This window comes from Elgaria multicarinata, chromosome 3 (assembly GCF_023053635.1).
Source record: "Elgaria multicarinata webbii isolate HBS135686 ecotype San Diego chromosome 3, rElgMul1.1.pri, whole genome shotgun sequence".
Classification (NCBI taxonomy): Eukaryota; Metazoa; Chordata; class Lepidosauria; order Squamata; family Anguidae; genus Elgaria; species Elgaria multicarinata.
Genome location: NC_086173.1, coordinates 35,171,229 through 35,199,196, shown reverse-complemented (window position 1 = coordinate 35,199,196; position 27,968 = coordinate 35,171,229). Strand labels below are relative to the sequence as shown.

The 27,968-nt window shown below is 44.9% G+C and overlaps 1 protein-coding gene across 1 annotated transcript in view; it reads right to left on the bottom strand.

Annotated features, from left to right (window-relative positions):
* Positions 1–27,968, bottom strand: part of ANKFN1 (ankyrin repeat and fibronectin type III domain containing 1) — a 150,813-nt gene that overhangs the window by 37,343 nt on the left and 85,502 nt on the right. The window contains exons 8-11 of the mRNA XM_063119897.1: positions 25,557–25,664; positions 9,477–9,576; positions 5,736–5,868; positions 3,676–3,792 (exon numbers count right to left, since the gene is read on the bottom strand). Of these exons, the coding sequence (XP_062975967.1) occupies positions 3,676–3,792; positions 5,736–5,868; positions 9,477–9,576; positions 25,557–25,664 (458 nt within the window). The remainder of the gene's footprint in view (positions 1–3,675; positions 3,793–5,735; positions 5,869–9,476; positions 9,577–25,556; positions 25,665–27,968) is intronic.

The following is a 27,968-nucleotide window of genomic DNA, read 5'->3' as shown; positions in this document are numbered from 1 at the left end:
AAAAGGTCTACAGTAAGCTAGCAAGGGGTGGGAGTTGTTTAAAAGGAAAACCTGAATTGACAATGTGGCACATTGTACATGTCTGAAAGCAAAGGGGCTGTACATTAACCTTAATGACATTCTCATCTGATAGATAAAGCCACCCTGAGCTGACTTTATCTACATACACTATTTACTTCTGGAGAAGCATTATTAAAAATGTTTATAACCGGAGCACTCCAGAACAGCCAGCACAGTGACTACCATTTAGAAGTGGCTTTAAGTAGCTATTTTAGCTTTAGGCATCCCCATCCAATGCACACAGTAGGTGTTCTGTATCCTTAAGGGCCCTCTCCTCTTTTGCTGCCTGTAAAGATTTGCTCAGAGAGTCAGAAAGACTTTTAAAAAATACAGAGTTTGCAAGAACATGATTAGCAAACTGTTTCTTTTGCCATAGAGGTAGCAACCCAAAACAGAAATTTTCGTAATTCAGGCTTGTTATGCGGCCGAACATATTCAGCACATGTGCTCAAGTGAGTATGGGATTTTAAAAGCCAGATTTGCTGTGGCAGTGGCCTGTTCAGAAGACACCTTAAACCACAGCTTTAACCATGGTGAATAAGGCAAAGCTGTGGTTTAAGGTGTATTCTGAACAGGGCCACTGATTTTTCACATGATGGATGCCATACTTGGTATACAATATTTAGCGTTATAATCCACCTTAATGTCTAGGGTGGCCTTCCCGAACCTGATGCCCTCCAGATATTTTGGACTACAACTCCCATCATCCCTGATCATTGGCCATGCTGGCTGGGACTGATGAGAGTTGTTGTCCAAAACATCTTGAGGGCCACAGGTTGGGGAAGGCTGCTCTAGGGTGTTTGCATGGATATAAATCTGCAAGCAATTTAGCATCAATTTCCCCATTCTTTGCTCCACACCTTTGGCTGCCGCTGGTGGTGGCAGAGAATAGATAATGGGGTAAGCTTTGCTACATGTTGCCAAAGGGGAGGGGGAGACCTTGACGTACAAGGATGCAGTTCTCACTTATTGGGCCATCTTGTAATGTATAGCTCTGTGAAAATGCTGGGGAAATTATGAGCAATCATTCCATGCAAACTATTATCAGACACAGATCCTCCAAAGTTATAGGGGTGGGGGTGGGGAGGCAGATAGGAGGCAGGGCAAACGTGATCTATCACCAAAAAGAAGAAAGGAAGAAACAGCAATAAAGCCCACTTGCTGATCAGACCAGTGAGCAAATCTGATTTGAAGGGGTTTGTTTGTTTTGACTTTGTCTTCCTGTTGTTCTGAGACTTCCTTGCCAGTCTGATTGGTTTCAAATCAACATGATTCCCTTTAGCCAGATCCAAGTCATGAAAGCTGAATCCTTGCTTGCTAGGCCTCAGGTTCTAGGTTCAGGATGCAACTACCCTGTCCCCTTGTGACTGAGCCATTCCTTGATCCAAGCCAGTATTTCAGAATCCCCTGGATTATTCACAGGTTAATCCATTCCACGATCTATACTAGACTGGGGAGGACAGAATGGATTCTAGAGGAATGAACAGAGAGCTTGGTCATCGCTGTATAGAGGGAAAGAACCTGAACATCTGCTAAGCTTTCCCTACACCCCAATTCTTTCTTTTTTAAAGAGTTCCAGGACCTCAGATCAATACACCATCGAAAAACACACCGACCCAAATTCTCGTACAATAATGCTTATCCCATTCTGCCTCCCTCAATTCTAGAGCTGGTCCCATTTATGGAAGGAGTTACCACTATCCGGTAGAAGGCTTCTTATGTTGTTGCTGTTTCCAAAGCACCCAGGAAATAGTGGCATATCTTTTGGGATTCATGGTGGGAATCTACACTGATGTTATTCTAACATTATGAATGGGTCACTGTGATGCACTGTATCACGTGACCCTGTGTCCCTAACGTTGTAAATGAGTTGTACTTCCTGGTTCTATTTCGTTGTCCCCTTTCGTTGTTGCTTAGTTGTAGCGCTGATACTGACGCATGTGCCTCGTTCTATTGGTAATTTTCCTCTTCTCTGAGAGTAGCAGAGCTGCTGGGTTTGCTCCGGCCACTTCCTGTTCTCCTTCCTTCGCTTTGCCCCATTTGCTATCTTATCTGCTACAGCAGTTGGAGCTTTATCACACCAGCGTTATACTGTGCAATCACTGATAACTGCATGCAAAGGACTCAGAAGTTTTCCAGCTTAAAATCTGCTTTTATTGTGAAGTACTCCCATGCATCCTGCTTTAATTGTGCTTCTTTTGCAAAAGATTTGCCCTAATTCCAAGCTGCTGCTGCGGGCGCAGGATTTTAAACAAATGCTTACATCTGCATAAGCTTTAAAGATAAAGACACCAAAATCGGCACAGTAATAGATATTAGGGAGAGCTTTAAGCATACCAAATCTGAATTGAATTGGGTCATCCGTTGATTTTTTATTATTTTTTTACATTTCCCCCTCTTTGCAAAGGAGCTGAGGAGCGCTAAACTCACTTCCTGGTAAGCAAAGGATTGCTGTAGCTCCATGCAGGAAAATTAACAGGGATCTCTGCTCCCAGTCCCAAACTCTAACCAGAGGGGCTTAAATGGTGTGTTTGAAATAATTCCAACATCTGGGGCTGCCAAAAAACACACCTCCCCTTCTGCGCTGCTGAAAGTTTTCAATTTGGTCACCCATCCAAACCCTGACTTACTTAGCTTCAGCAAAGTGACTAGCTCCTATGCATTCAGGCTATTCCCAGGGACTGGTGTTTAGATGTTTTGGGAGAGGGTTTGTGTGTGCTTATGGCTATTGCCCTGCACTGCTGGCTAGGAACGAGGCAGGAAGTGGGCGGAGCAAACCCAGCAGCTCTCCTACTCTCAGAGAAGAGGAAGAACAACGGAAAGCATTGAACAGTGTGCCCTGCAGTAACGTCACAGTAAACGTAAGTAATGCTAGTGTGCTCCGTGACACAGATAACCAATACAGAGAACAACGTTAGAAACGGACACTAGCAACGTTATAAGACTAGTGTAGATCCGCCCCTAGATTCTGTAGAAGCTTCTTTTTAATCTACCATAGCCTAGACATCGATGGCAAACTTCTTCAGACCATCTCAGGATTAGACCCTCTCTCTTGTCAAGGTGCTTGATGGGCAGAGCACTTCCACCACCATGACATCAAGGGGTGGTGGTGGGGAAAACCATACAAACTGAGAGCACACCTAGAAGATGGTCTTCCAAGAACAAAGTGAGAGGATACCCTAGAAGCCTCTATACCGTTCCGCAATTTCCTGGGGTTCTCTTGATTTGTGCAGGTCCTGCCACAGGCGAGAAACTGAGAAGAGGGATATGAGCCATATCCAGCCCATAGAACACCAGCTGGCCATCATTCACCTACGTTAAGCATATGCCTCCACCAACAGGGTTATGTGCTTTCTCAATCTATAGTGCTGGGCAAACGGCTCTTTATTTGCTGTGTCACATTTAATTTCATTCTTCCTACTTCACAGTTTATTGATGATCTGTTAGCTCTGGCTGGGGTGTCAGACTGCGCTGCTTGGTTCATAGCAGATGATAATTCTCCCCCAAAGGACAAGCCAGTGGGAAGTGCTGAAGCAGATGACAGCTGGCAGCTCCTTCCCTCTGAGGCCATAAACTTGCCAAAACCTGCTACCGAAAGTGCGCAGTGCCACTCACCTGTAACTGGGCTGTTGCAGAGAGCATTTTCTGCCGGGCTTGAAGTGTTGTGGAGGAGGACGTGGAGACAGACATGTTCTGCCTCAGCCATCGGATATCATCCCACATACAAGACAGCTGCAAAATATACGGCACAGTTGGGGTAGGGTGAAGAAGAAAGAGAACGGATTTATCTTCCAAAGAAGTAGCTGTTGTTCATTTCACATTTCTGTGGGTGGCAGCATGTTGATGGCAGTTAAGAAGCGATTAGAGAAATGTTGCATCTAACCACCATAAACAGCACGTATCTCTTGCAATTCATCTGTACACCATCGTATAAAATGGTCACTGAGTCCCAGAAGCAACAGGGGGGATCGAACGCCCCAAACAAATCTCTGGCTCTTTCCTTTGTGGCTTTTTTACGGTGACGTTTGAGCTAATACCAACCCCAAGTCTATTTCCATGTCATAATTTAAGCAATAAAATACTGTCAAGGAACAGTTGTAGCCTTGCGGCCCAAATAATAATAATAATAATAATAATAATAATAATAATAATAATAATAATAATAGGAAGTCCCTCAATCAAATCCTGGATTAATCAGAACTACTTTCTAAGGACAATGAACGGACAAGGTTTCTTTCTAGAAACAGTTATGGGGAAGTCAAGCTAATGCAAGCATGGATTTAGACAATATTCCATTGTTAGAATATTAGCAAACCATTGTAGCAATTGCTGCTGGCTAGATCTATATATGGAGATACTGAGGAAGCATGCCCTCCGTTCCCACTTTCCCTTATTTTGGCCTCAGCCTAGGAAGGGTGTTTGCAGAGAGCTCCAGATCATTTTGCTTCAGGTCCATCCTCTGTGGTCCAATGTCTGCCTCCCAGTCTCCCAAATTCTCCTCCCTTCCAACTCTTTCCCCTACACTTTTATGCCCTTAGGACTTGGGGCAACGTCAGGCCCATGAGTTTCAATCACCTAGAAAGTGAGTGTGGAAGGAAATCTGATTTAAGAAGCAAAGGGGGAGTGTGGGTGAGTTGAACACTGATCCATCCTGAGGTTTAGCTCCCCACAACTCATCATCAGAAAGCCTTTTTCCAACAACCAGGTCAAAGGAGGCGCAGGAGGGGACACTCCCAACTGATCCTCATCAGTGGTGACATCAACCCTGCACCGCCCAACATGCACCCACAGAAAGCAGGACACAGTGCAATAGGAGAAATCCACATGGCGGCTTCATTGCGTGACCGCAAAAATATATATACTGCATTTCCCCCATACCAAAATAACCCAGGAATAGGGGGAGAGACATGAGACAACAGCTGTGTGGCAATTGCATTGTCCAAACCTCACGGGAAAACCAATGACCAAACAATGATGATTGCATGAAAAAATGCATGCCTGAAGGAGTCCATACTAAATGAGAGTCCAGATGGGAGAAAAATGCCTGGACTGTGGGACTGCAGGGAAGCAAGGCACCTTTGCTCCATAAATCAGACTCCATTGCAGACATGTGGCACAACTGGATTTGAACACATGGCTCTCCCTCTGTGATGTCCAGTTTGGTATCAAGCAACATACCACACTGGCTTTGTGACCCCTTCCTGCTGTCATTTCGTCCTTCTCCCATGTGAATTGGATCAAGTACTCTACCTAGCTCTCTAACGTCTTTCAGTTTCAGATGCAGATGGAGAAAACTGTCCCACTTTCTCGCTCTCCCATGGCCATCCCATTGACTCTCTCCTCTGTCTCCCCTTTGGCTTCCCTGCAGCCTTCCAAATCTTGTTGGACTACAGCTCCCGTTACTCCTGGCCAATGGACATGCTGGCTGGGGCTTTTGGGAGCTGGAGTCCAATAATACCTGGAAGACCATGGGTTCCTCAACCCTGCCCTAAACTGCATATGGCCTGGCTCCTGAGGTCTCCCTACCCAACATGGAAATGTATGTGGCCGAGGAGAAGGCCACGTTGTTTGTGTATAAAGGAAAAAGACCGCATGGACCAGCCCCATCATAAATCTCAGCAATGACCCTACGGGGGAGCTCAGTCAAGTGAGGAGATGGAGTGCTCCTACTGTACCTTTGTGAACCAGAGAAAATCTTGCATAATGGAACTGGTGTGAGAGTCATCTACCTCCACAATCGGGATCTGATCCTCATTGGTTACTAACATGTTGTCTTTATAGTAGAAGATCACAGATAAATAGAGCCCTCTGAAAGCAAAAGAAGGGGGGAAGATAAATGGAGCAATTAGAAAGCTGTTTCGGGAAAGCTGGAGATTTGTGCATTGCAGAGCAAGAAAGAATTATTATATTTGTCTAATCTGGTCTAGCAATTGAATGAAGCAATATAATTCACTGAGTGGTTCCCAAAAGGGAGAATTTCCCAGAAATTCACGATACTGAATTCCAGCAAATACTGCAAAACAGCTTCAAAAATGCCAGAGCTGATACTGCCTACCTTGTAGAAGAAAAACAATTCACAATGTCAGTTTTTATAGGAATTCTGTTTGGACAAGTAGTAGCACATGATTTTGACTTCTCTACCTTTGGAAATAAAAAATGAACATTGTGCATCATCATGTGTAAGGCGGTGGTTTGCATTAGGGCAGGGGTGGGGAACTTTTGATCCTCCTGATGTTTTGGCCCACAACTGCCATCAGCCCAAGCTAGAACAGCCAATGATGAGGGATCATGGGAGTTGTAGGTCAACATATCTGAACTGTTTGACTGCCAATGGAGGCAGAACAAATATGACTACGGTCCTTAAAAAATACTTAAAAGGTTTTAAATTGATAATTGCTTCAAAGAGGAATTCATTTTGTTGTACAGCTCCTGACGAAGGATCTCCAGATCCGAAACGTTGAGCGTTTCTACAAGTTAAGTTGAAAGTTTTTGGATTATTTTTTCATTTTGGATAAGGAAAATAAAGAAAACCTCCTTTTATACCTTACAGCACCAGAGCCAGCCTCTTCTTTTCCTCATAGCCTTTTCGCAGTGCCTTTTCCCTCTTCTGCCACAAAATATCTGAAGGACCACAACTATGGATGCCATGAGAGTCTGTCCCGGGATCGAAGCCTGGCGAGCTCCCCTCAGCTGAGTTTGCAGACTGCCCCTGGCCTGCATGGTCCATATCACAGCTCAGCAGACTATGGCACACTTCTGGATTGCAGCCTTTCCCCCCCTCCGCATTAATGGCGGCTGCCAATAAAGCAGCAGGGGGGAATATGCAATTTCCCTAGCTTTGGGGAAATTTCACATCCCCCCCCCGTGCCAATGGGGGCTTTAAAAGGGCCTTAAGGCCCCCATTGGTGCGGTGGGGGAGGGGAATGTGCAATTTCCCTAAGGCTGCGGAAATTGCATATTTCATGCTAATGATGGCTGCCATTAGCATGGAGGGCAAAATACACAATTTCCTGAACTTGGGGCAATCGCATGGTCCTCCCTCCTGTGCAAAGGGGGACTTAAAGGCCCTATTTAATAGGGCCTTTAAGGCCCCCATTGGTGTGTGTGGAAAATGCACACTTTCTGGAGACTCTCAAAAGTGCGCATTTCTCCTGCTGCATTAATTGGAGCTACCATTTGTGTGTGTGTGTGTGGGGGGGGGGTTGGAGGGCCAAAGCCAGGGCAGGTGGCTACTGAAACCTTGTGGATCCTGTGAGCGCTTGGCAGGGGCTTGAATGGCCAGGTTTGTAGTGGCGGGCCGTGTGTGTGTGTGCGTGTGTGTGTGTGAAAGAGAGAGAGAGAGAGAGAAAGCGAGAGAGCTCGTGAGATGGGCCTGGCTGGGTCTGTAAAACCCTAGCTACAAGTTGCCCAACCCTGTATTAGGGGTATGCAAGAAAACAAATCATTTTGTTATTCCATTTCTAAAATAGTCATGTATTTGGACTTAGGCATTAAGTCATTAAAACTGGGCCCTCTGGATGTCGTTGGGCAACTTCTGGCCCTCTGGACAGTATGGCCCACATCTGCCATGGAACATTTGCATGTTACAGAAGATTCTGGAATATATCCTATGGTGCACACTCAGTTCACTTGGGGGGCTAGCCAGGCCTATTGGGCCTCATCATTGCATCACATAAGAACATAAGAAATGCCATGCTGGATCAGACCAAGGGTCCATCTAGTCCAGCACTCTGTTCGCACCATGGCTAACCAGCCATTGGCCAGGGATGAACAAGCAGGACATAAATTCAGTGTATGCTCTAAAACACAACCAATACACCCCCATGGTCGCACATTACAGGGAAAATGATTTGTGGGTGGGAAAGTTGTCTTTTAAGGGAAACCTATCTACCATTATGGATCCTTTCATCAAGGAACCTGATTTGCTCATTGAGGAACCCTGCATCAGCTTCCAAGGGTTCCCCGGAACATGGTGTGAAAACCATAAATAAATCATAGGCCAGCACGATTTATAGCAATATGAATCAGTGTTACGACCGCTTGAATCAATGGGGTTATTTTGGATTTGCATCAGTTTAACAGAGCATCATTTTGTCCAGCATATCTGCGGCAGTGTTTACACAAAGTTCATTCCTTTTAAATATTTACATTTGTAATTAGTTACAAACATTAATCAGTGGATTTAGTGAATTGAAAGATCCCCGGGGAGCTTTTTGGAAAGAACTGACCTCTTATCAAAATACAAAGAAGAAAAATCAAACTGAGCACTCTTGGTGATGAAAGAAGACATAATCCAGGCGTGTGCATAACTTGCATTCACAGAGACCAATGCTTTGAGATGCAGAGCTGGACAGGTGAGATTGGAATGGAGAAGAGCCAAAAATATTAAGGAATCTCAGGACTGGCTTTGCTACCAAAGAGGCAATGAAATTGTGAAAGTGAAATAAGCCTCGAATACAAATAATTGTCGTTGTAAGGAAACAGCAGAGCAAACACTTTGAAAGTGCTAGCTATTCAGTGATAGAGATCTTCTCCAAGGGAAATTTAAAGTTTCCTCAGGGATACTGATTGAGTCACCTGATTTTCCTCACGCAAATACCTTGCAATTCTATACATTGCTACTCAGAAGTCCTATTGAGTTCAATTGGGCTAACTCCTAGATAAGTGGGTGTTGTATTGCAGCCTTATTTAGACTATTAACTTGCCCAATCCAAGAAGGTTTGAGGGTTGCATCTAATGCATTCTCATAGGATGCCTGCTCCCCAATGAAGTTCCTTGCTTGGACTCCTGGGTCTCCGCCAGCCCCCCAATCCTCTTCGCCTCCGCCTTAAGGGCAGGCGAAGCCCCTCGCTCCGCTTCTAATTCACTGGTCCGATTAGAAGCGGAGCACATCCCTAATCTTTAGCCAGAATACCAGAACCTTCAGAATACCAGAAGGTTCATTTCTCATTGAGTAATTGGGTAGAATACGTCCTGCATTTTTTCCTTTTTGTAAGTAAAAGGGCTAGACTAGAGACATGATATAATATATATATATATATATATATATATATATATATATATATGGCTTACTCAGAAGTAAGCCGCTTTGAGTTCAATGCTAATTACCCCTAGTTACATGTATATAGAATTGCACCTTTAGGCTTGCTTGGGAGTAAAGCCCATTGAACTCAGTGAAACTTACTTCAGTGTGTAGGATTGCATTGTGTATGTGTGTGTTTGAAAGCTGAAAATTGAGGGAAAGGTCCTGAAAAATCTTGGAGGCCATCTTCTTTGTCCTATTGTAAGCTATTGCCCTGGTTTACAATTCTTTTCTAAGAGCTGAATAATTTCTGAATACAGGCTTACAGTTATGTAAGCGATACACATTTGGGAGTTCCGACTGTAAAACTGGAATTCTGCTCTATCAGACAAACCTTTTCAAAGTCTTCACAAACTTGTTTGAAGAATGGAACAGATGCTTCAGGCTTCTTGAGACAGATTGCTTGCGACCAGCATTCTGCAGTTTAGAACTATCTAGAGTGGAGACATCAAAAGGAAAAGAAGGGGAAAACAGTCAAGAAGCAATAGACAACAAACAAACACAAAGAAAGAAAAGGGAAAAGTAAAGAAAAAAACAATGGCTGGGGGAAGCAAAGAAGTGAATCTGGGCTTTGCAGAAATATTATGTAATGCATCCTTTTCTTTTTAAACAAGGGCCTATCTATATACCCTATTTTACCCCGAGGTAGCTCCTCAGTGGCGCTGCGTTGATTGTATGATGCAGCCACCAACGCGCAGCCACCGTGGGGCTTTTAAAAAGATGCTGACTTACCGTGACATTTTCCTTTACTCCGAGGCCACTACCATGTTTCCATTGTCGGTGGTGACCTCGATTCAGGTTGATGCTGGGGGCATTCCAGGGGCGGATCCCAGCCCATGGTAGGTTGCTTGGAGCATGGGAAGGCAGGGCAGAGGGTGGGCTCGATGAGCCAAATGACCACCGGAAAGCCCGTGGTCCCTCTTGCCACGAGGATTAGCCATTCCCACCCTGCAGCTTTGATGCTGCGGGTTTTGTAGGAGCGAGTGTCTGAAGTGGCGCTATAAAGACACCCCTGAAACATTTGACTCTGCAGTTACTTATTTGTATATATATTAAGTGTTAGTTTTGATTTTGTGTGTGTGTGGTTGTTGCTGCTTGTAGCTTGTTAATGTGTTTTAATGCTCTTTATCTTTTTATATTTTTGTAAGCCACTCCTTTTCTGGAAGGGAAAAACAGGGGGGCGGGAATCTAAATAATTTGGGAGGGGGCATTGTCAGGGTCCCAATGGCAGCAACTGAGAAATGTAAGGATTATACCTTGTATAGTATACATAGACGAGTCTTCCAGAAGTGCCTTTATTTATTTATTTCCTTCCTTCCTTCTTTTCCCATTTATATCCTGCTGTTCTATTATGCGGTTTTACAAGTAAAAGAGATGATCCAAATGGGTGCCATTTTTCTTCAGTTGGGCCTCACAATAACTTGCAGGGGGAATTTAGATTGCAAAAATGCTGAGGGGGAAATAACAACTCATTTCTGCTTCCAACACCACTGTGCTGATCAGATTTGGAGATCCCATATACACTATTGATGTGAAGCAAAACAAAGTCATGGTTCTCCCATACGCCATGTAGTTTGGCCTTGACCTCGGAAGAGAGGCAGCCTTACATTTGGTGCAAGAGACTTTTTTATTCTGTGGGAGGGGGGGATGTAGGGCACACCCATTAAAAAGCTCCACTGCTAAGCTCTAAAATAGCTTTTTAAACTTGATGGAACTTAGAAAAATCTCATTCCAGTGAAATCCCTCCTGATTAACATCAGTTTAAAGTGCAATGAGGAGAATCATGTGTCCCCTGGCAGGTTTCACTATTATATCTTTGTCTGCTTTGGAAAGAAAGAACTAGACACGAGCTACCAAATTCTCTTCCTGTGGGAGGCTGATTATGCCATCTGACATAACCCAGTTATTTTGATTGGCACAGTAAAGTTTGCAAGAGGATCCAGGTTAAATTTGAGACTGTTATGAAACTCACTTTTCTTTCCTTCTGAAGGAGGTGGAAAAAATTAACATACTGCCAGCTGTTTGGATATTTTCAAAACAGGAGATATCTCCTAATCTTGTCAAGCTAAAAGGAGGCATCTTAACAAGTTTAAACAGATTTGTTCTTGTCAAAACTCCTATCTGTAAGCATTCTGCATATTTCTTAAAAATGTGACACCCTAAATTGCACATTGAAAGTGATGGAAATGAGGCACAACTTTAGCATCATTATCCCAAACAGCTAATATAAAGATAGAGAACATTTAAATAGAAACAAATTTTCTATTTCTTTCTCAAAAATACTATCGAGGGAGGGAAGAAAAGTTCTGGGATCCACATGGTACTTAAGCTGCTTTAGTGTCATTAAAATAAATAGAACAGTTCAGTGGATTGGTGCATTCACCCTAGCAGGGGGGAGTTGGTAGTTGGAGGTGTTTCCAAATGTTCTGAGACCAGGGGCTCATCTACACCAAGCAGGATATTCCACTATGAAAGCAGTATGCAAAAGGCAGGAGCCACACTACTGCTTTATAGTGGTATTGAAGTGCACTGACAACTGTTGGGGCCCATTGACACACACCATATTCTGCTTTCATACCACTTTCATAGTGTTATATCCTGCTTGGTGTAGATGTGTCAATGGGCCTCAACAGTTGTCAGTGCACTTCAGTACTACTATGGGCCTTACTAGACGAGGCCTTAGCGCGCCTTCCGACCCAGTTTCCCTGCTGTGCGTCCAGATGACGCACAGGGGAATCCGGCGGCAGGCCGCGCTGAGGCCTCCTCCAACGCGCCATAAGCGAATGCGCTTATGGCGCGCCTTTTCCCCAGCTCCGGCCTCAGGCCGGGGCTGGGAGAAGTGTGGTGACTTTTGAGGCTTTTCGCGGCTCCTCGCTTACTCGTGAGGAGCCGCGAAAAGCCACGGACCTGGCACAGCGCTCATACGAGCGCTGTGCCCATCGGCCGGGGGGGGGGAAGAGAGGGGAGGGAGAAGGATGGCAGGGTGGGTGGCAAGGGGGGAGGGCGAGTGAGATCGCGCCGCGCACCGCCGCCGCCCGAGCAAGCAGCCGAGCGGCGCTTGCCCGGGCAATGCCACCCCTTGCCAGGCATTGCCCGGGCAAGCGCCGCTCGGCTGCTTGCTCGGGCGGTGGCGCGGCCGATCTCACCCACCCTCACCCCTTGCCACCCACCCTGCCATCCTTCCCCCCCCCCGGTGAAAAAAACCCACCTACCCTCTCCGCCGTCTTCGGGCCGCACCCGGACCCTTTAAAAGCAAAAAAAACCAAAAAAGGCAGACGCCGCAGGGATCCGACGTCCCTGCGCGTCCGACGTCTGGAACCCTGGGTGAGGCGCGCTAACGTTAGCGCGCCTCGGCCCCGCCTCCCTGCCAGCATAAGCCGGCAGGTCTAGCAAAGGCCTATAAAGCAGTAGTGTGGCTCCTGTCTTTTATATACCGCTCTCATATTGCTTTCATATCAGAATATCCTGCTTGGTGTAGATGAGCCCTAGGTATGAGGCTCAAATAGACCTTCCCCAATGGTCCAATTTGGGTTGATCCAAGTCATACCTAAAGCTGCTTGCATCGGGGGCAGGGCTTGAATGCATACCCTTCCCTCCCCCACTGAAACTGCCATGTATTTGTCTGTGCTTCATGGAGGGAATTGGGCAGAGGCATCTATCAGGTGACTCAGCAGGTTCCTTCATGAGTATTTATTTTCAGCTTGGAGGCAAATGAGTTTTAGGTATATAAATTCCATGCACCCTAGGAAAAAATTAGGAACCTGCTTGCAGACAAGAGACCTGACTTTCTAAACAGAAAATATCCTGATGCATCAAGAAACAGGATGCAATTAGACCAGTTCAATAAGTAACATCGTATTTTCTTTAAGTTGGAAAGTACGATGTTTGGCTAGTCAAATGGCTCTGCTCGACTCCACAAGCATTTTAACGACCACTACTAAAGTAGTGCCACCACTATTCCCACCCCGTTGACTGCTTTTGTGTTTACAACCTTGTATAAACAGGGACCAGAAATACTGAAGTGGGATTAAAAAATAATTTGGGATCTACAGGAAGAAGGCATTTGAATAGCCTGCCATTTAATTAGCTAATAAATAACGTGGTGTGGTACTAATTGTATGGCAGCAAAGCTATATTCAAAAGCGAAGCTGCATCAATAAATGATAAGGAAAACCAGCAATAAGGCCCCATAATGAAAACGCGTAATGCAAACACAAGTTAGCAGCAAAGCTTAGGAAACAGCCAGCGCTTCGTTTTCTGACAGAAGAAACTCTTACACCTGTCCTGCGCTAAGCACTTAAGATGTCTTCCAGTTGAGGCATAAATGATTCCTTGTTGTTTCACTCAATAAAGCAAATACAGCTGATTGGGGGGATGAGGGATAAGAAGGAAGGGGAGCCATAAGGATTTCTGGCTGATAAAGGTGAGCTTGAGGAGAAGGCTTACAATGTGTAGCAAGCAAAGGATTTGGAGTTTCTTTCACTGAGGGCAGATCTGCAGTAGATGAGACAAACCTAACTCCAGTACGTGCAAACCAGTGAAGAGTGGATGACATGTATGGGCCTTTGAGTACCAATGTACACTTCTTTGGGAACCCTGGTCCAAGTGTGGGCCCACTTAGAATACCTCCCAGCTTTCTTGTGAAGTGGGGGGCATTGCTAGGTACTTCAAAGATTCAGGGCATAGGCCCACAGCACAAATTTGCATTTGCTTACATGTGTACCCTGAACTCCTGCTTCAATTAGAACCCTGATTCAGTACTATGGAAAATATCCTGCTTCTGCTTGGCCCAATATGGAGTTGGTCCACTTCATCTCGGTACCAAACCCATGTCAAGATTTGTGATTCCTGTTGACTATCATGGGAAAGTAAAAAACAACCCCACTACAACATTTTTTCCTCTTGGTCAGAATTGAATGATAGTTGCCAGCATAGTAGCCCCTTAGGAAGGGGTTACGGCTGCCAATCTCAGAAAAATGGGTGCAGAGTTTTTATGCTATACACCTTTATATTCTGGTTTTCTTTTCAAAGGCTACTGCTGTTAACTCCCCCCACCCCCGAATTGGATGAACATTTCAGGATTATTCACCCCATCTGAGGATAACTAAAGTCTGACAAATTGTAGAACGGTGGCCACAGGGAGTTTTGCTCAAGAGCAGCCTTGACATTTTGAAGATTTCATAGGAAGACATCTTCCTATGTTCCTTGTGGGCCATTGCTTTGAAAATTGCAAATAGCCTAGAGTTCTTAAGTAAGAAACTGGCAAAGTTTCAGAAGGATAGGTGAAGCAGTTCATGTGGAAAGTGAGTCCTTCAATTGGGGTGTGCATGTGATTTGCTTCCCCTTTCCCTCCCACCATATTGTTTTAGTAAATTTGTATGGAAATGATGCAGGTCTTAGAGGTGTCTCCAGGCAAAATCCTGAAAAGTTTCAGAAGGATAGGAGCAGGAGCTAGGGAATTATGATGCTTGAAATCCACTTTAAGGCTTAGTGAAGTGGGGTGGTACTGGAAGAATGGCCATCACATGGTTCCATCTTTGCCCTAACCCAAAGCACAGTGATTGGAGCCCATGGTAAAATGTGCCCTAGGATTAGAAGGTGGATCTGTCAATCACTGAAGCACACTCCCTCATGCCTTCTGAGTTTAGAGGAACTGAACCAATATACATTATTTCAAGAAATAAAGTCTGTGCAATTCTGCTTTGGCTTGAGATTTTCTCTGAATTTAACACACACCCCTAATTATATATACATGCAAATTTAGAATTCCTAGATTTACATTTCACAAACGTTAGCAAAGAAATAAAACAGTAAAATAAAGCAATATTAGCACTGAGCATATGTGGAATGCTTTTCTTACAGCCTCCCTGTCCCCATTCTATTCCCCTCTATGCAACAATCCCTCCTCATTATTCCATCTTCCAGAAACTCTTCAAAAAACAGGTGTTTAGTTTTTGCTTTGTGCAACTCTCCTCTACCTCTTCCTCTTTATGTTAGGGTGACCATATTTTGGAAACCAAAAAGGAGGACAACGTGGCTGCCCCAAGGGGGCGTGCCCACCGACATGTCCAGCCCCCACAGGGGCATGCCCCCAAAATGCCCAGCCCCCAAAGGGGTGTGCCCACCAACATGCCCAGCCCCCAAGGGGGCGTGCCCACCCTAACATTGCCTTGGTCACAGGTGTGATTTCACACCACACAATTAAAACAAACCTGTTCTACATAACATCTTAATGCTAAAATCATTGGAATAAAGAACAAGTGAGACATTCAATGGTTCTGAAATTAACTTCACTCATTTCTACTTTTCTAGCTTTTGGAAGCTCTTATTGTTTCCTCCTCTCCATAACTAAATTCATGCCAAGACCTCAGCAGGATTCTGCACAGGAGTCTGCTTTCCATACTAGGGCTAAGTTAAGGAGAAACTCTGGGCATGTACTAAATGTCCTTCCCTTACCACTGAAGCTAGAATTTATACAACAACAACAAGAAGAAGACAAAATATGCATAGGATTGCATTGAAAGGGTATTCAGTTCAGTGGATTGGAATCAGGTGGGCATTTATTAAGCCTGTAGTATCACACTCACAACTCAGGCCTTATTTCTTAGTAAACAGGCTGCAAAGCTCCCCACAAAAGTAACTTTTGCCAGAATCCTATGTAAATTCTCCTAGGAGTCAGCCCCTTTGAGCATAATGAGGATTACTTCTGAATAGACATATATAGTGAGCAGTATTTATTTCCCTTCCACTCCCCAAAATTTAACTCCTGTTTTTATTAAAGCCTTCCTTTCATAGGAACATAGGAAGCTGCCTTATACTGAGTCAGATCCTTGGTCCATCAGGCCCACTATTGTTGACTGACTGGCAGCGGTTTTCCAGGGTTTCAGGTAGGGTTCTTTTCTAGCCCTTCCTGGCCCCTGTCTTGACAGGGGCAGGTCTGCGCTGTGAGGCCTCGGGCTCCCAAATTGGTGCTCTTTCCCAGCATCTGCATAGGAAGGAGCGCCAATGCACAGTTGCAGCTGCTGCTGCCAGACTGAACACCGAGGAGGGGGGAGGAACAGGGCAGCTGGCTCTCCTCCCTCTGACCTCCCTCTGGATGCCCCGTTCCTTTCCCCCCCTTTTAATCTGTTGATGCAAACCTTCACATCTACAGATTAAAAAATATAATAAAAAATGGGGGGGGGGAGGAACGGGGCAGCCAGTGGGAGGACAGAGGGAGGAGAACTGGCTGCCCCGTTCCTCCCCCCTCCCTGGTGCTTGGTCTGGTAGTGGCGGCAGCCTCCCGGCTGCCTCCTCCCCCTGTTATTATTTATTTATTTATTTACAGTTCAGCCCAACTTGGTGCTCCTAGTCAGCCCCCTTCCCTGTCCAGCCCAGCCGATGGCACCCAATCAGGGGGTGCCATCGGCTCTGAACCAAAAAAGTCAGGGTAAGTGCCCGACTTTTTTTCAGCAGAGTTTCTGGGGTTTGCCCCTGGATGGCTTCGCAATGGTGGCTGCATCATGTAGATGACCTGCCGCTACTCCGAATCCAGAGTAGGCCCTGGAGATGCTAGGAACCTAACTTGGGACCTCCTGCATGCAAATCATGTGCTCCACCGATGAGCTATGAACTTCTCTGTTGCTAGATGATGGAAACCGACAAACAAAACAGCCCTAGATTCCCTGCAGTCATGTGAACCCACTTTCCCCAAAGAGCTGGGTGAAGAGGAGAAGGAGAAAAATAAACTGTGTTTGGCTTCATATATAAATCCAAACACAGTTCGGAACTTCTTTTGCCCAATGACTTCCCCTCTTGAGAATTCCCCGGCATGTGCTCCAGATGGAGTAAAGAAGAGAAAGAAAGACAAGGCTACAGGAAGGGAGAAGAGGAAAAGAAGAATGGTGATTCGAAATGGAGGGAGGGGGAAAATTCCCCACACTAAAAGTAGCTCCTTTCATAGTGGGAGCACTTCAGAGGAATTTAGGAGAGTGGGGAGGGTGTGTGAAGGTTGCACATACTTAAATTGACTTTATGAGGTGAGGTGGCTGAGGGCTTTTTTAGAAGTGTAAAACCTATTTTAAAGCCCCAGTACTTCCTAGATCATGATGTCACCTAGTCCTAACTCTCTTTTTGGTATAATCTGCTGCCTGTAGCTATATGGGAGAAATTAAAGTGAAGGGAGAGAAAGACACTTGTGGAGGCTGATTAAATCCTTTGCTGTGCTGAAGCTACTGAACTTCTGGAGAAACCAGTTTGGGGCAGTAAAACCAGAAGCTATGGGAAATACCAGTATTTCACAGGGAGTTCTTCCTGCCATTCCACTCTCTCTTCAAATGTTCGTTGCAAGCAAGCTCCCACCAGTGGGTATATAAGAGTAGAAAAGTAGCGAGAGAGAAAAAATAATGAGCAGACTGTGGAAAGAAAGGTGGCAGTCTTTCCTCTAGTTTAAAAGGTTGGTACCTTCATGCTCCATTTCCTATTGATCTGCAGTCCAGTAGTATCCTAGTTAGTGCAAGGCTATTGAGCTCAAAGGGAAAAGCAAGTTTGTATTAAGGTAGGTGAGAGCATTGGGTCTAAAAATCTGGGACACAGCTCAGAAGTTCTGGGGCAAATGCCCAGATATGCCTCCTGTAACAACACCTATGTTGTGATGCCTTTTGATATATTACAATAAAGCTGCAAGAGATAGCCAGACCCATATCCTTTTTAATTAACATCTTCGTAATCCATACGCTCCCCCCTGCACCAGCTAACTACCATCAAATGAACGAAGTACTCTCCAAATAGCCAAAGTTGCTGTGTGTGTTGAGTCCACATCATTGTATTTTTGTCTCTCTCCCACTGCATAGATTGATATTTTTTATTTTTAAGTCTTTATTTTTAAAGGACTTTTCTATTCCCCCCCCCCTTGTTGCCCTATTTTGTCCTTCTAATAAAAACATTCTTCCTTTCAATTTGGAACTGAGGTTTGAGGGTGAGTTTCTGACAAATACAAAAGAGACTTCTCTTTCCTCCAGCCTAAGCCACAAATGCCCAGGTGTGCCTCTGATAACGACGCCTGTGCTGTGAAACCTTTTGATGTATTAAGCCTGCAAGAGATAGCCAGACCATCTCCTTTTTAATTTGATAAGAAGAGGAAAGCTAGCTATCCTTGTCTGAGGTGACAGGACAATTCTAGCAAGTTGCTACTTCTCCCAGCCAGGTAATTGTCTTGGAGGTCTGGATTTCTTCCCTGGCTAGAGCTAGAGGAAAAGATGAGGTAGTAGCAGAACCCTAATAAGCACATAGATGCATGCACAACTGGTCTGATTCATAAAGTGATCGAGGCATGGCGCTGTTACAGTGGCCATCACAAAAGATAACGAGGCTGCAGCCTTCTGGTCCCACTGGAATTTGAGCACCTACAAGCACTGACTTGGCATTGGGAGGTGTTCTACATGACAACAGCAGGGAGACCCAGAAATGTTTCTTGGGGTTGTCTGCTCTTCCTTCCTTCTCTTCCTTCCTTCTCCAAGATGGAGGCCAGAAGCTTTTGCTTCCACTATTAAACTAACCATAGTTCCCTGTTTGTCTGGATAGTGAGATCAAGTTAGGATCCAACTGCTGTTTCATCTGAACTGGGCCTAAGAGTGAAGTATGCCTCTAATTTTAGGGTGAACATACGGAAAGCTGGACAAGGCTCCTGCAGCTTTAACTGTTGTGATGAAGAGGGAATTTCACCAGGTGCTGCAAGCATACAAATGACACCTGCTGAAATTTTCTATACAACTGTTAAAGATACAGGAGCCCTGTCCTCTTTTTCATATGGTCACCCTACCTAATTTTAATGGATTCAATGTTGGTTGGCACACATTAAATGGAATTACTTAATTTTAATCGGGGAAAGGCTGTTGTTGGGAAGGCCTGGTGTGTGATCTGCAGGAGCTGAGTGTCTGTCTGCCCCCGCCCTCTTGCAGGTACAAAAGGTCCCTGGGTGCTAGAAGGCTGGGGAAAGGCTGCTGTTGGGAAGGCCTGGTGTGTGATCTACTTAATTTTAATCAAGAAAAAAATGTGTCCCCAGTCTCAAAAGTTTGAGAAACAGATACATCCCACTGTTCTTCCAATACAACATGTAGCAATGTCCCAGTACACAGAACCAATCCTAAGAATGTTGACGCCCTTGTACAGAAGCTGATGTGAAATATATTTTATTCCTCATCTGTGTAAGAGTATCTGATCTCCACTGACTCCTGTTCCTGGTGTTATTATTCACATGATTAACACAGCATGTGACAGTGCAGCTAAGAACTAGCACACACGTTGGCTGAGTTCGGACAACATATTAGGCAACGGAGGGGTAATAACACACTCAACGTGCATTATTCTCCTGGTACTCCTCACACGACATGTTGCTCCTCCCCCCGTCACGTGGCTGAAAGTCCCGGCATCCTTCTGAGTTGCCGGTGCTCCAACTTTCCTCCTCCCTCAGTCTTCCTGGCCGCATCCCATCAACCATTGCGAGTTCTGTCAGCTGTATAGGAGCAGCTGGGGTGTTTTCGGCCGCTCCTGCTGGAGAACTCTATGGCCAATGGAATAGTGCACTCGATGGAGGGGGAGAGCCCTCCACATGACAACTTAATCAATTGATTATTTGATAAGCAACGGAGCAGCCCATTGTTTTTCGCCATTGCTTAAAATGGCAAAATAGCATAATCTCAATTGTGTGTGCATTGTGATCCCTCCCCGCCCACGACACAATAATCAACTCGACCGACAGTTGCCTCCTTCCCCCTTGGTTGATTATCGTGTCATCCGAACCCAACCATTGAGTGTTACTCAACGTGTACGGCCTCGAGAAGGTCGTGAGAATAGGGCCCTGCATTCGTGCTTGCTAGCTATGCCTCTATTGCAACCTTGCCTTGAAATAGGGCTGCCATCCAAAGTGAGAACCTCTGCCCTTTGCCAAATGAGGTAAGCGAGCCAGTTCTGCAGCACACAGATCAAATTACTATTCAAGCATTTTTAAGGATTAGCTTTGGACTTAGCCATTCAGTATTTTACTGGACAAGTGCCACCGAAAGAAAGGGAAAGTATTACAATGAAAAGCTTTGGTTTTCCCTCCTACTTTAGATCATCACAACAATATGTTGAACTACAAAGAATTTATTTGAAATGAATGAGTGTAGAAGGGCGGGGGTGGGGAGAAACTCTCAAGATCTTAGACCCAAAAGCAATCAGTAATTGTAGCAACTTGGTTACGCTAGTTATGAAGACAAATGGATGGCTGTGTGGCTGGTAATCATCAATCCCCCCACCCGTCCCCATGAAGATTAAATGTAGGAAAGCAAACTTCTCTCCCCAAGGATGCCATCATATGAACAAGAAATCCATTTGCAGACCCTCACAAACACATCCTGCACACCAATGCTATCAAGGTTTTCTTTGCAACTTCTCTGCATTTGTGTTTAAAGCACCATCTTGCAGGGCCAATTTCATCAGAGTTTTATTATGCCTTCTTAACTGTTATGGCCTCCGCCCCAGAATCCTGGGAACTGTAGTTTGCTGATGGCTCTGTTAGAGTCTCCCTCCACTGAAGTACAGTTCCCAGAGCTCCCTGGGGAGAGGAAATGACTCTATTAAACCAGTTTAAGTAGTCTGTGATTTCGGCATGCCCAGAGGTGGCTTCTGGTCTTTGAGAGACCTTGGGCAAGATACCTTCTATGGGCCTCCTCCCTCAGTGACCTTCCTCCCACCATTGTCACCAGCTGCTATTGCTCCTCCTTCTCTGTCTCATCATCGCTACCATTTGCTTGCTGGACAGGCAGAGAGACGGGGAGCAAACAGACAGTAGCATCTACTGCCCTTCATTCTCATTTCCATCATTATCTGTGCCAGTACAAGGAGCATGTGAACAAACCGTTTGCAATGGTGAACAGCAGGAGCAAGCACAAGGGGCTCTCGTTAGTGGGCCTCTGGTGGGATGGGGGCACTTGGCATTTGCCCAACCATGCCTACCCTTGACACTGGCTCTGTCTGTCCTCCCTAGACTACCATATTAGGGAGCTCTATGTAGAAAGCAATGTTGAGCAACTGTGGCACTTTGGCTAGCTGGCTTCCCTCTTTAAAGAGGGAATGATAGCCCTGTGGTGGCATTCCACAAAACCGTGTGTACCAACACGTGAGCCAGGAGTGGGGCTGAACTGCATCACTTCCACCCCATGGCATTCGTGCATACAGCATGGACGTCCGCAGAGAGTAGCACAGGTTTCCAGCTCACGTGTACAACTGCATACACACGGAAAACTCACAGCTGTCAAGATCAACCCTAGGGTAGAGCCCCACCTTAGGCCTGTGAGCAAGCTGATGTTTGCTTTTTCATCCCTATCTTGAGAACATTTTCCATTAGATAATTAATAACGTTTTCAAAAGTAGCTGGCAATATATTAGATGAGCTTTGATGGAGGCTTTCTCTGCTGTGGCACCTCGGTTGTGGAATGAGCTCCCCAGAGAGGTCTGCCTGGCGCCTACACTGTACTGCTTTCGTCGCCAGCTGAAGACCTTTTTATTCTCTCAGTATTTTAACACTTAATTTTAACTTAAATTTAAATTTTACTGTTTTAACTCTGTATTTTAATCTTATATAAATTTTGCTGCGTGGTTTTATCCTGGTTGTGCTTTTTATACTGTATTTTGTAATTGTGCTTTTAACCTGTTGGTTGTTTTATTGTGGTTTTAATTTTTGTGAACCGCCCAGAGAGCTTCGGCTATTGGGCGGTATAAAAATGTAATCAATCAATCAATCAATCAATAAAAATAAATATTTTGTGCAGCTGCCCAGACTCTACCTGGGGCAGGTCCCCCATTGTGACGTGCTACTTACATGACTGAAAGGCAGAGTAGCAAAGGGACTCTTCCTCCTCCCCAAGTCAATGTTCTGCTAATCATGCGCAACAGAGCTATGCATGATTGGTTTACTCACTTTCCCTGGTATCCAAGATCCTGTCAGACCATTTTGAATCTCCCTGGTCAAAGGCCATGCCTGATTCAGACCAAGACCATGGTGATTTGCGATGGGGTATTTAACCTTTCCCTCTCCCATTTTTGGCCTGAAATTTCACCTACTGCAGGAGGGGGTGGGGTTAAAAAACCCTCTCTCCTTTGGAATCCAGTAGAGTTGACTTTAGCCCTCAAGATGCATAGTACTTATTGCTGGCTAAGTTATTTATGCACCTGAGGCAGAAAATCCCACAAGTACTGCTCCTCCTTCCTGATAATAAAAAGTACAATAACAAATAACTGTCAATTTGTGCCCTTTCATGATACCCCAAATCATCTGCCTGAGGTACCTGCTCCATTCTGTCTAATGATAGGGATGGCCCTGAAATCGCTCACCCAACCATCATCACAGCTTTTTTGTAACATGGGGGAAACCCATTTTCAGGATGTTGAATTTTATTCCAGGAATTAAGACTTCATGCTTGCAGAATAAACCCAGATATGCTCATCACAAGGAGGTCATATATCATTGTGATAGAAGTCAGAGACATAGCTTAAAGAGAGTGAAGAAAGAATGGTGTCCAGTACACCACAGATGGGTGAGAATTTCATTTCTGTTCGATTTTTATAATAATTTACAAAAATAAATAAATAAATGCACATTTCTTCATGTTTAGGATGGAAAGAATTGAAGTTTTTTTAAAAAATTAATGTGGAAGAAAGTGAAGCTAACAGATTCATCTATCTTCTATACCACCTTTCGGGGTAGTTGAAGGCTGAGCTACATGTTACTTTGAAGATGTAGTTAGCAGCAGCTATGCCTTTCCCACTTAGCCAGTTATCCCAGTCCTAATTATCCCTATTCAGATCAGGACCCTTGCATGGGGGTGGGGGTGGCTTAAACCTTTTATCCCCCAAGTAATCCCAACCTGGATTGCCCCCTCCCCTCCCCTCCCCTTGCCTATAAATTTCATGGCCAAAAAGTGATTTGTTTGTTTTAATGGATCACAATTTGGCAATAACCATTACACACACACACACACACACCCTCCACATCTGGATCTGAATCAGAGTGGGGTGGGGGAGATAAAGGGTTAAAGTAGGATGACCATATGAAAAAGGAGGACAGAGCTCCTGTATCTTTAACAGTTGTATTGAAAAGGGAATTTCAGCTGGTGTCATTTGTATATATGCAGCACCTGGTGAAATTCCCTCTTCATCACTACAGTTAAAGCTGCAGGAGCTGTACTAGATTGACCAGATTTAAAAGAGGTCAATCTAGTATAGCTCCTGCAGCTTTAACTGTTGTGATGAAGAGGGAATTCCAATGGGTGCTGCATGCATACAAATTACACCGGCTGAAATTCCCTTTTCTAGGCAACTGTTAAAGATACGGGAGCCCTATCCTCCTTTTAAAGATACGGGAGCCCTATCCTCCTATCCTCCTTGGGGGCTTTAACTAGGTCACCCTAGTTAAAGCCCCCAACCCTCATGTAAGGGTCCCAATCTGGTCCATGACTTAGAAAGAAAGATCTAGCTTTGGTATCAGTTGCTCATAAAAACAGGCGCTAGTGAAACAAGAGTAATATTATCTGCCACCTCAGATTCAAATGCAATATAAATCAGAATGCTTACACGACCCCTAATTAGATGGGGTGGGGGTGGGGGAAACGTTTATTTTCATGCAACATCTCAAATCCTTTTCAAAGGGCATTTTCCCTTTGTGTGTATGTTGCTATAGTTACAAGAGGAGCATGCAGACCTTTGATAGTCATAATGATTGCACACAAAAGAATCAAGGCTTCCTCCTGCAGAATCTGCCAAGGAATTTGTTTCGCCTTTACTGTACTTCAGTGGACTTTTGATTCAACCTGGGTTGATGATGGGTGAAATAGCAGGGGGGGACAATCAAAACTGCCTAACAGTTTGATTCCTGCTATGCTTCTAAAAAAAAAAACCAAAAAAAAAAAGCCCAAGTTGCTTTGCATCAAAGCCATAATTTCAACACGGGATCATATTTTCTGGAATTTTTTAATAAAAAAAACACATTTCAACAGTTCATAGTGAACAAGGCCTTTTAAAACTTTTTAAAAATCTCTCAAGCTGCTGCCCTGATTTTCATGCTATCAAAAGCACAGTCTGCCTTCCACAAAAGATGAGCAAAGGACCTGCTGAGTTTCAAACTCTCTCTCCAGTTTGGGAGAAAAGAGACTGTTTTATTTAAAATGCAGAGTTTTGCTTGTTTCACACGTGTTCACCTCTTTTTCATTATTAGTTGGAACTGCCTCATAGAGAATTTAAAGCATCATCGTCTTGTTACCAGCCAAGTTGTTGTAATTTAAGTCAAATGTTGTAATATATAATACTAGATGTTCACTCATGGCCAGCATGAGCAGACCCAGGTTGGAGTTAGACCCAGAGAAGTACCATAAAGTTCCTGTTGAGAAGATCAGTATTGACCCCTGCTAGTGCCACCATCTTTCCTGCTAACACATTCATGTGGTCTCATACATACATGTCCCTTCCCTGTACACTAACAAGCAGGAATCTTTGATGCCATGTACATACAAAGATATTTACTCATGAGTGGGGATGTACGGATTTTATTAAATCAGTTCCGTTTGCATTTTGTGGATTGTCAGAAGTCATTTGTTGTGTCGTGCTCCCATTGACAGAATCAGATATTTTTTTTTAGGAATGTACAGGAACTTCTGTACATTAGTGCAAGTGCGAATTTGCACAGACCCCCTCCGAAAGTAAAACACTATCTTGCAAGTCCATGGAATCCGCGCAACTCAGAAAAAGCTGGTCTGCTACAGAATCTGCAGGCTGGATTCATAGAAATTTCAACTCATTTGAATCCGTTGCAGGTTTCTCCAACGTCCTACCCATGAGAGATGCAGCTGGAAGTTATAGCCATTGACACAGAAGCCTCGGCCTTGAATTCCAGTGGTTGTGTGAAGCTGGCTGTGCACATACAGTGGTCAGGCAGAGCATTTTGTACATGTCTAAGGATACTATCTTCTATTCTCTCATGCTGTAGGGCTACAATATGGAACGACGGATAACCCCTTTTCCCAGGGCCCAGAAAAACATGGCACCAACTCCAGCCCAATCTATCATTGATATCTGCAAATAAGCCTTTCAACATTTTATTTGTATTTTGGCTTAATAGGCTGGAGGAGATGGGGGAGGGAGAAAGAGAGAGACAGACAGAGAGAGAGACAGAGAGAGAGAGAAGTGCTTCCCCAAAAGCTTGTGTTCAAATATTTGCTGCATTGCCAATTTGGAGAGGCAAGAGCAAGATAGTCTGCTAAAGTGATTCCAGATGGGCCAATATTAATATCTTGCCTTTCCTGATGAATGAGAAGGTATGGCCCAAACAGAAAGCTGCTAAAATTACAGGCGCCACGGAGGCTTCAGCTGATGCCCTACCACGTGGATACTTTATCCTTACCTCGGCAACTGTAACTTGGACGAGACGCTCTAACCTGCTGCAGCAAACGTTCCAGTGCTTCAATCTGTCCCCTGTGCCTAGGCTCTCTGCCATCGTAGTCTTTCCAGTCTGGTGAACAAAAGAAACAAACAAAATGAAAATGTTGCAGAGGAAAGAAAGGGAGTCACACTGAGGGTTTCTTTGCCCTGGGTCTTTCTCTCTCTCTCTCTCTCTTTAAAAACACTCAGGCTGAATCTACACCAAGCAGGATATTGCACTATGAAAGTGGTATATAAAAGGCAGGAGCCACACCAAGCAGGACATAGTGTTATGAAAGCACTATAAAAGCAGTATATGGTAGGGGTGTGCACGGACCCCCCGCTCCGCTTCACTTGCAGATCCGCAATTTTCGGAGCGGGCCGCTTCGCCCCGCCCCCGCTCCACCCACTTCCGCTCCGCTCCGCTCGGAGCTCCGGATCCGGATCGGAGCTCCGTTCCCCCCTCCCCCATAGGCTTGCATTGAAAGCTAAAAAAGTAAACAACTTTTTTTCTGTTCAAGTTAGAAACCTCACGTTTGGCACCATGACACCTCACATGCACGCCAAGTTTCAAGGCAATCCCATCATCCCCTGATTTTTGGGGAATTTATGAAAATCGGGCACCCCATTCACACCCCTTGGGATAGCTCCGTCAATTTGCACGTTAGAAACCTCAAACTCAGCACCATTATAGCTTATCCATGTGTCCACATGGACGCCAAGTTTCAAGGCAATCCCATCATCCCCTGATTTTGGGGGAATTTTTGAAAATCGGGCACCCCATTCACACCCCTTTCCATAGCTCCGTCAATTTGCACATTAGAAACCTCAAACTCGCCACCAGGACAGCTTATCCATGTGTCCACACGCACACCAAGTTTCAAGCAAATCCCATCATCCCCTGATTTTTGGGGAATTTATGAAAATCCAACACCCCTTTCCATAGCTCCGTCAGTTTTGCACGTTAAAAAAAAACCTCAAACTCACCACCATGAAAGCTTATCCAGGGGATACATACGCACGCCGAGACTCAAGGCAGTCCCATCATCCCCTGTTTTTTGGCGGGGCTTAAAACTGCAAAATTTGGAACTTCCAAAACTCCAAGTGAGCGCAGGAAGGACTTCTCCCCTGAGTCAAAGCCACACACACACAACATCCCTGCGAGGTGGGCAGGGGAGGAGGGAGGGAAGGCAGGCAGGCATGCAGCTGGCATTTCTGGGGGCATAAGGAAGTGAGCCAAGGATAAGCCAGTAATGCATATAAAATGGAATAAATAAACAAATAAACAAAGGAGGGGTGGAATTAAAAGCAGCAGTGTTGCTGAATAAACAGCAAGAAGAACTTTTAAAAAAAGGCTATATCTGTCTTTTACCAGCAATAGGGGGACGTGCCCGGGGGAGAGGGAAGCAGCTGCCAGTTCAGCTCAAGAAAGCCATTGCTTCACCAACAGCTCTAAGAAGTAAATGCTCACTTCAACTCATAATAGGCATCGCTCCACCACTAAGAAGTAAACGCTCACTTCGACTCGTGATAGGCATTGCTCCACCGTTTTACTCTCTTTGGAAGGCTCTGATGGCCTTCCAGTACAGGAGAGAGTGGGGGCACATCCACAATGAGATGCCCTAGGGGAGCTCATCCCCTTGCACCACATCTTTTCAGTTGTTCCCCAAAGTTAGGGTGGGTAGCAGTGCTGTGTTTCTATCTCTTATTCTTGGCTTAGTATATGATTTCAGGTTGTGTTTGTGCATTTGGTGGGGCTACTGTGTTAAAAAACACTGGGAAAAGTCCGTTCAGATTAGGAAAGAGAAGTTTCCCAGAATCCCAAGTTACCCGTTTTGCCTATGCCCTCCTCCTACTTGGGGATCATCATGACCGGGAGCTGACTCTGCCCCTCAGCCCTTTGAAAAAGGTATTTTTCCCGCCGATTTTTTAAAAAATTCTAGCGCGTGACCCGCACCACGCAGAGAGGTGAGAGTTGTCTCAAAATGACCCCCATCCACGACTGTCTAAGCACAAGAATTTTCAGAACGATACCTTTAAAAAAAACCCAGTTATCCCCGATTCTTTCCCACAATGCAATCCTATGGGCGAAAAGCCGAAAACCGCCGTTTGAGCCGCGCTGTCCCTGTTTGTTGACCCAATTTTAAAAAAATTCTAGCACACGACCCGCACGACGCAGAGAGGTGAGAGTAGTCTCAAAATAACCCCCATCCACGACTCTCTGTGCACAAGAATTTCCAGAACGATAGCTTCAAAATCAACCTAGTTATTCGCGATTATTTCCCACAATGCAATCCTATGGCGAAATGTTTTCAAGATGGCGATCGGAGCGCTCCGCCTGAAAGAGGAGCTCCGAAAAATGGCCGCTTCTCTTCGCCTTGCTTCTAGGGGTCCG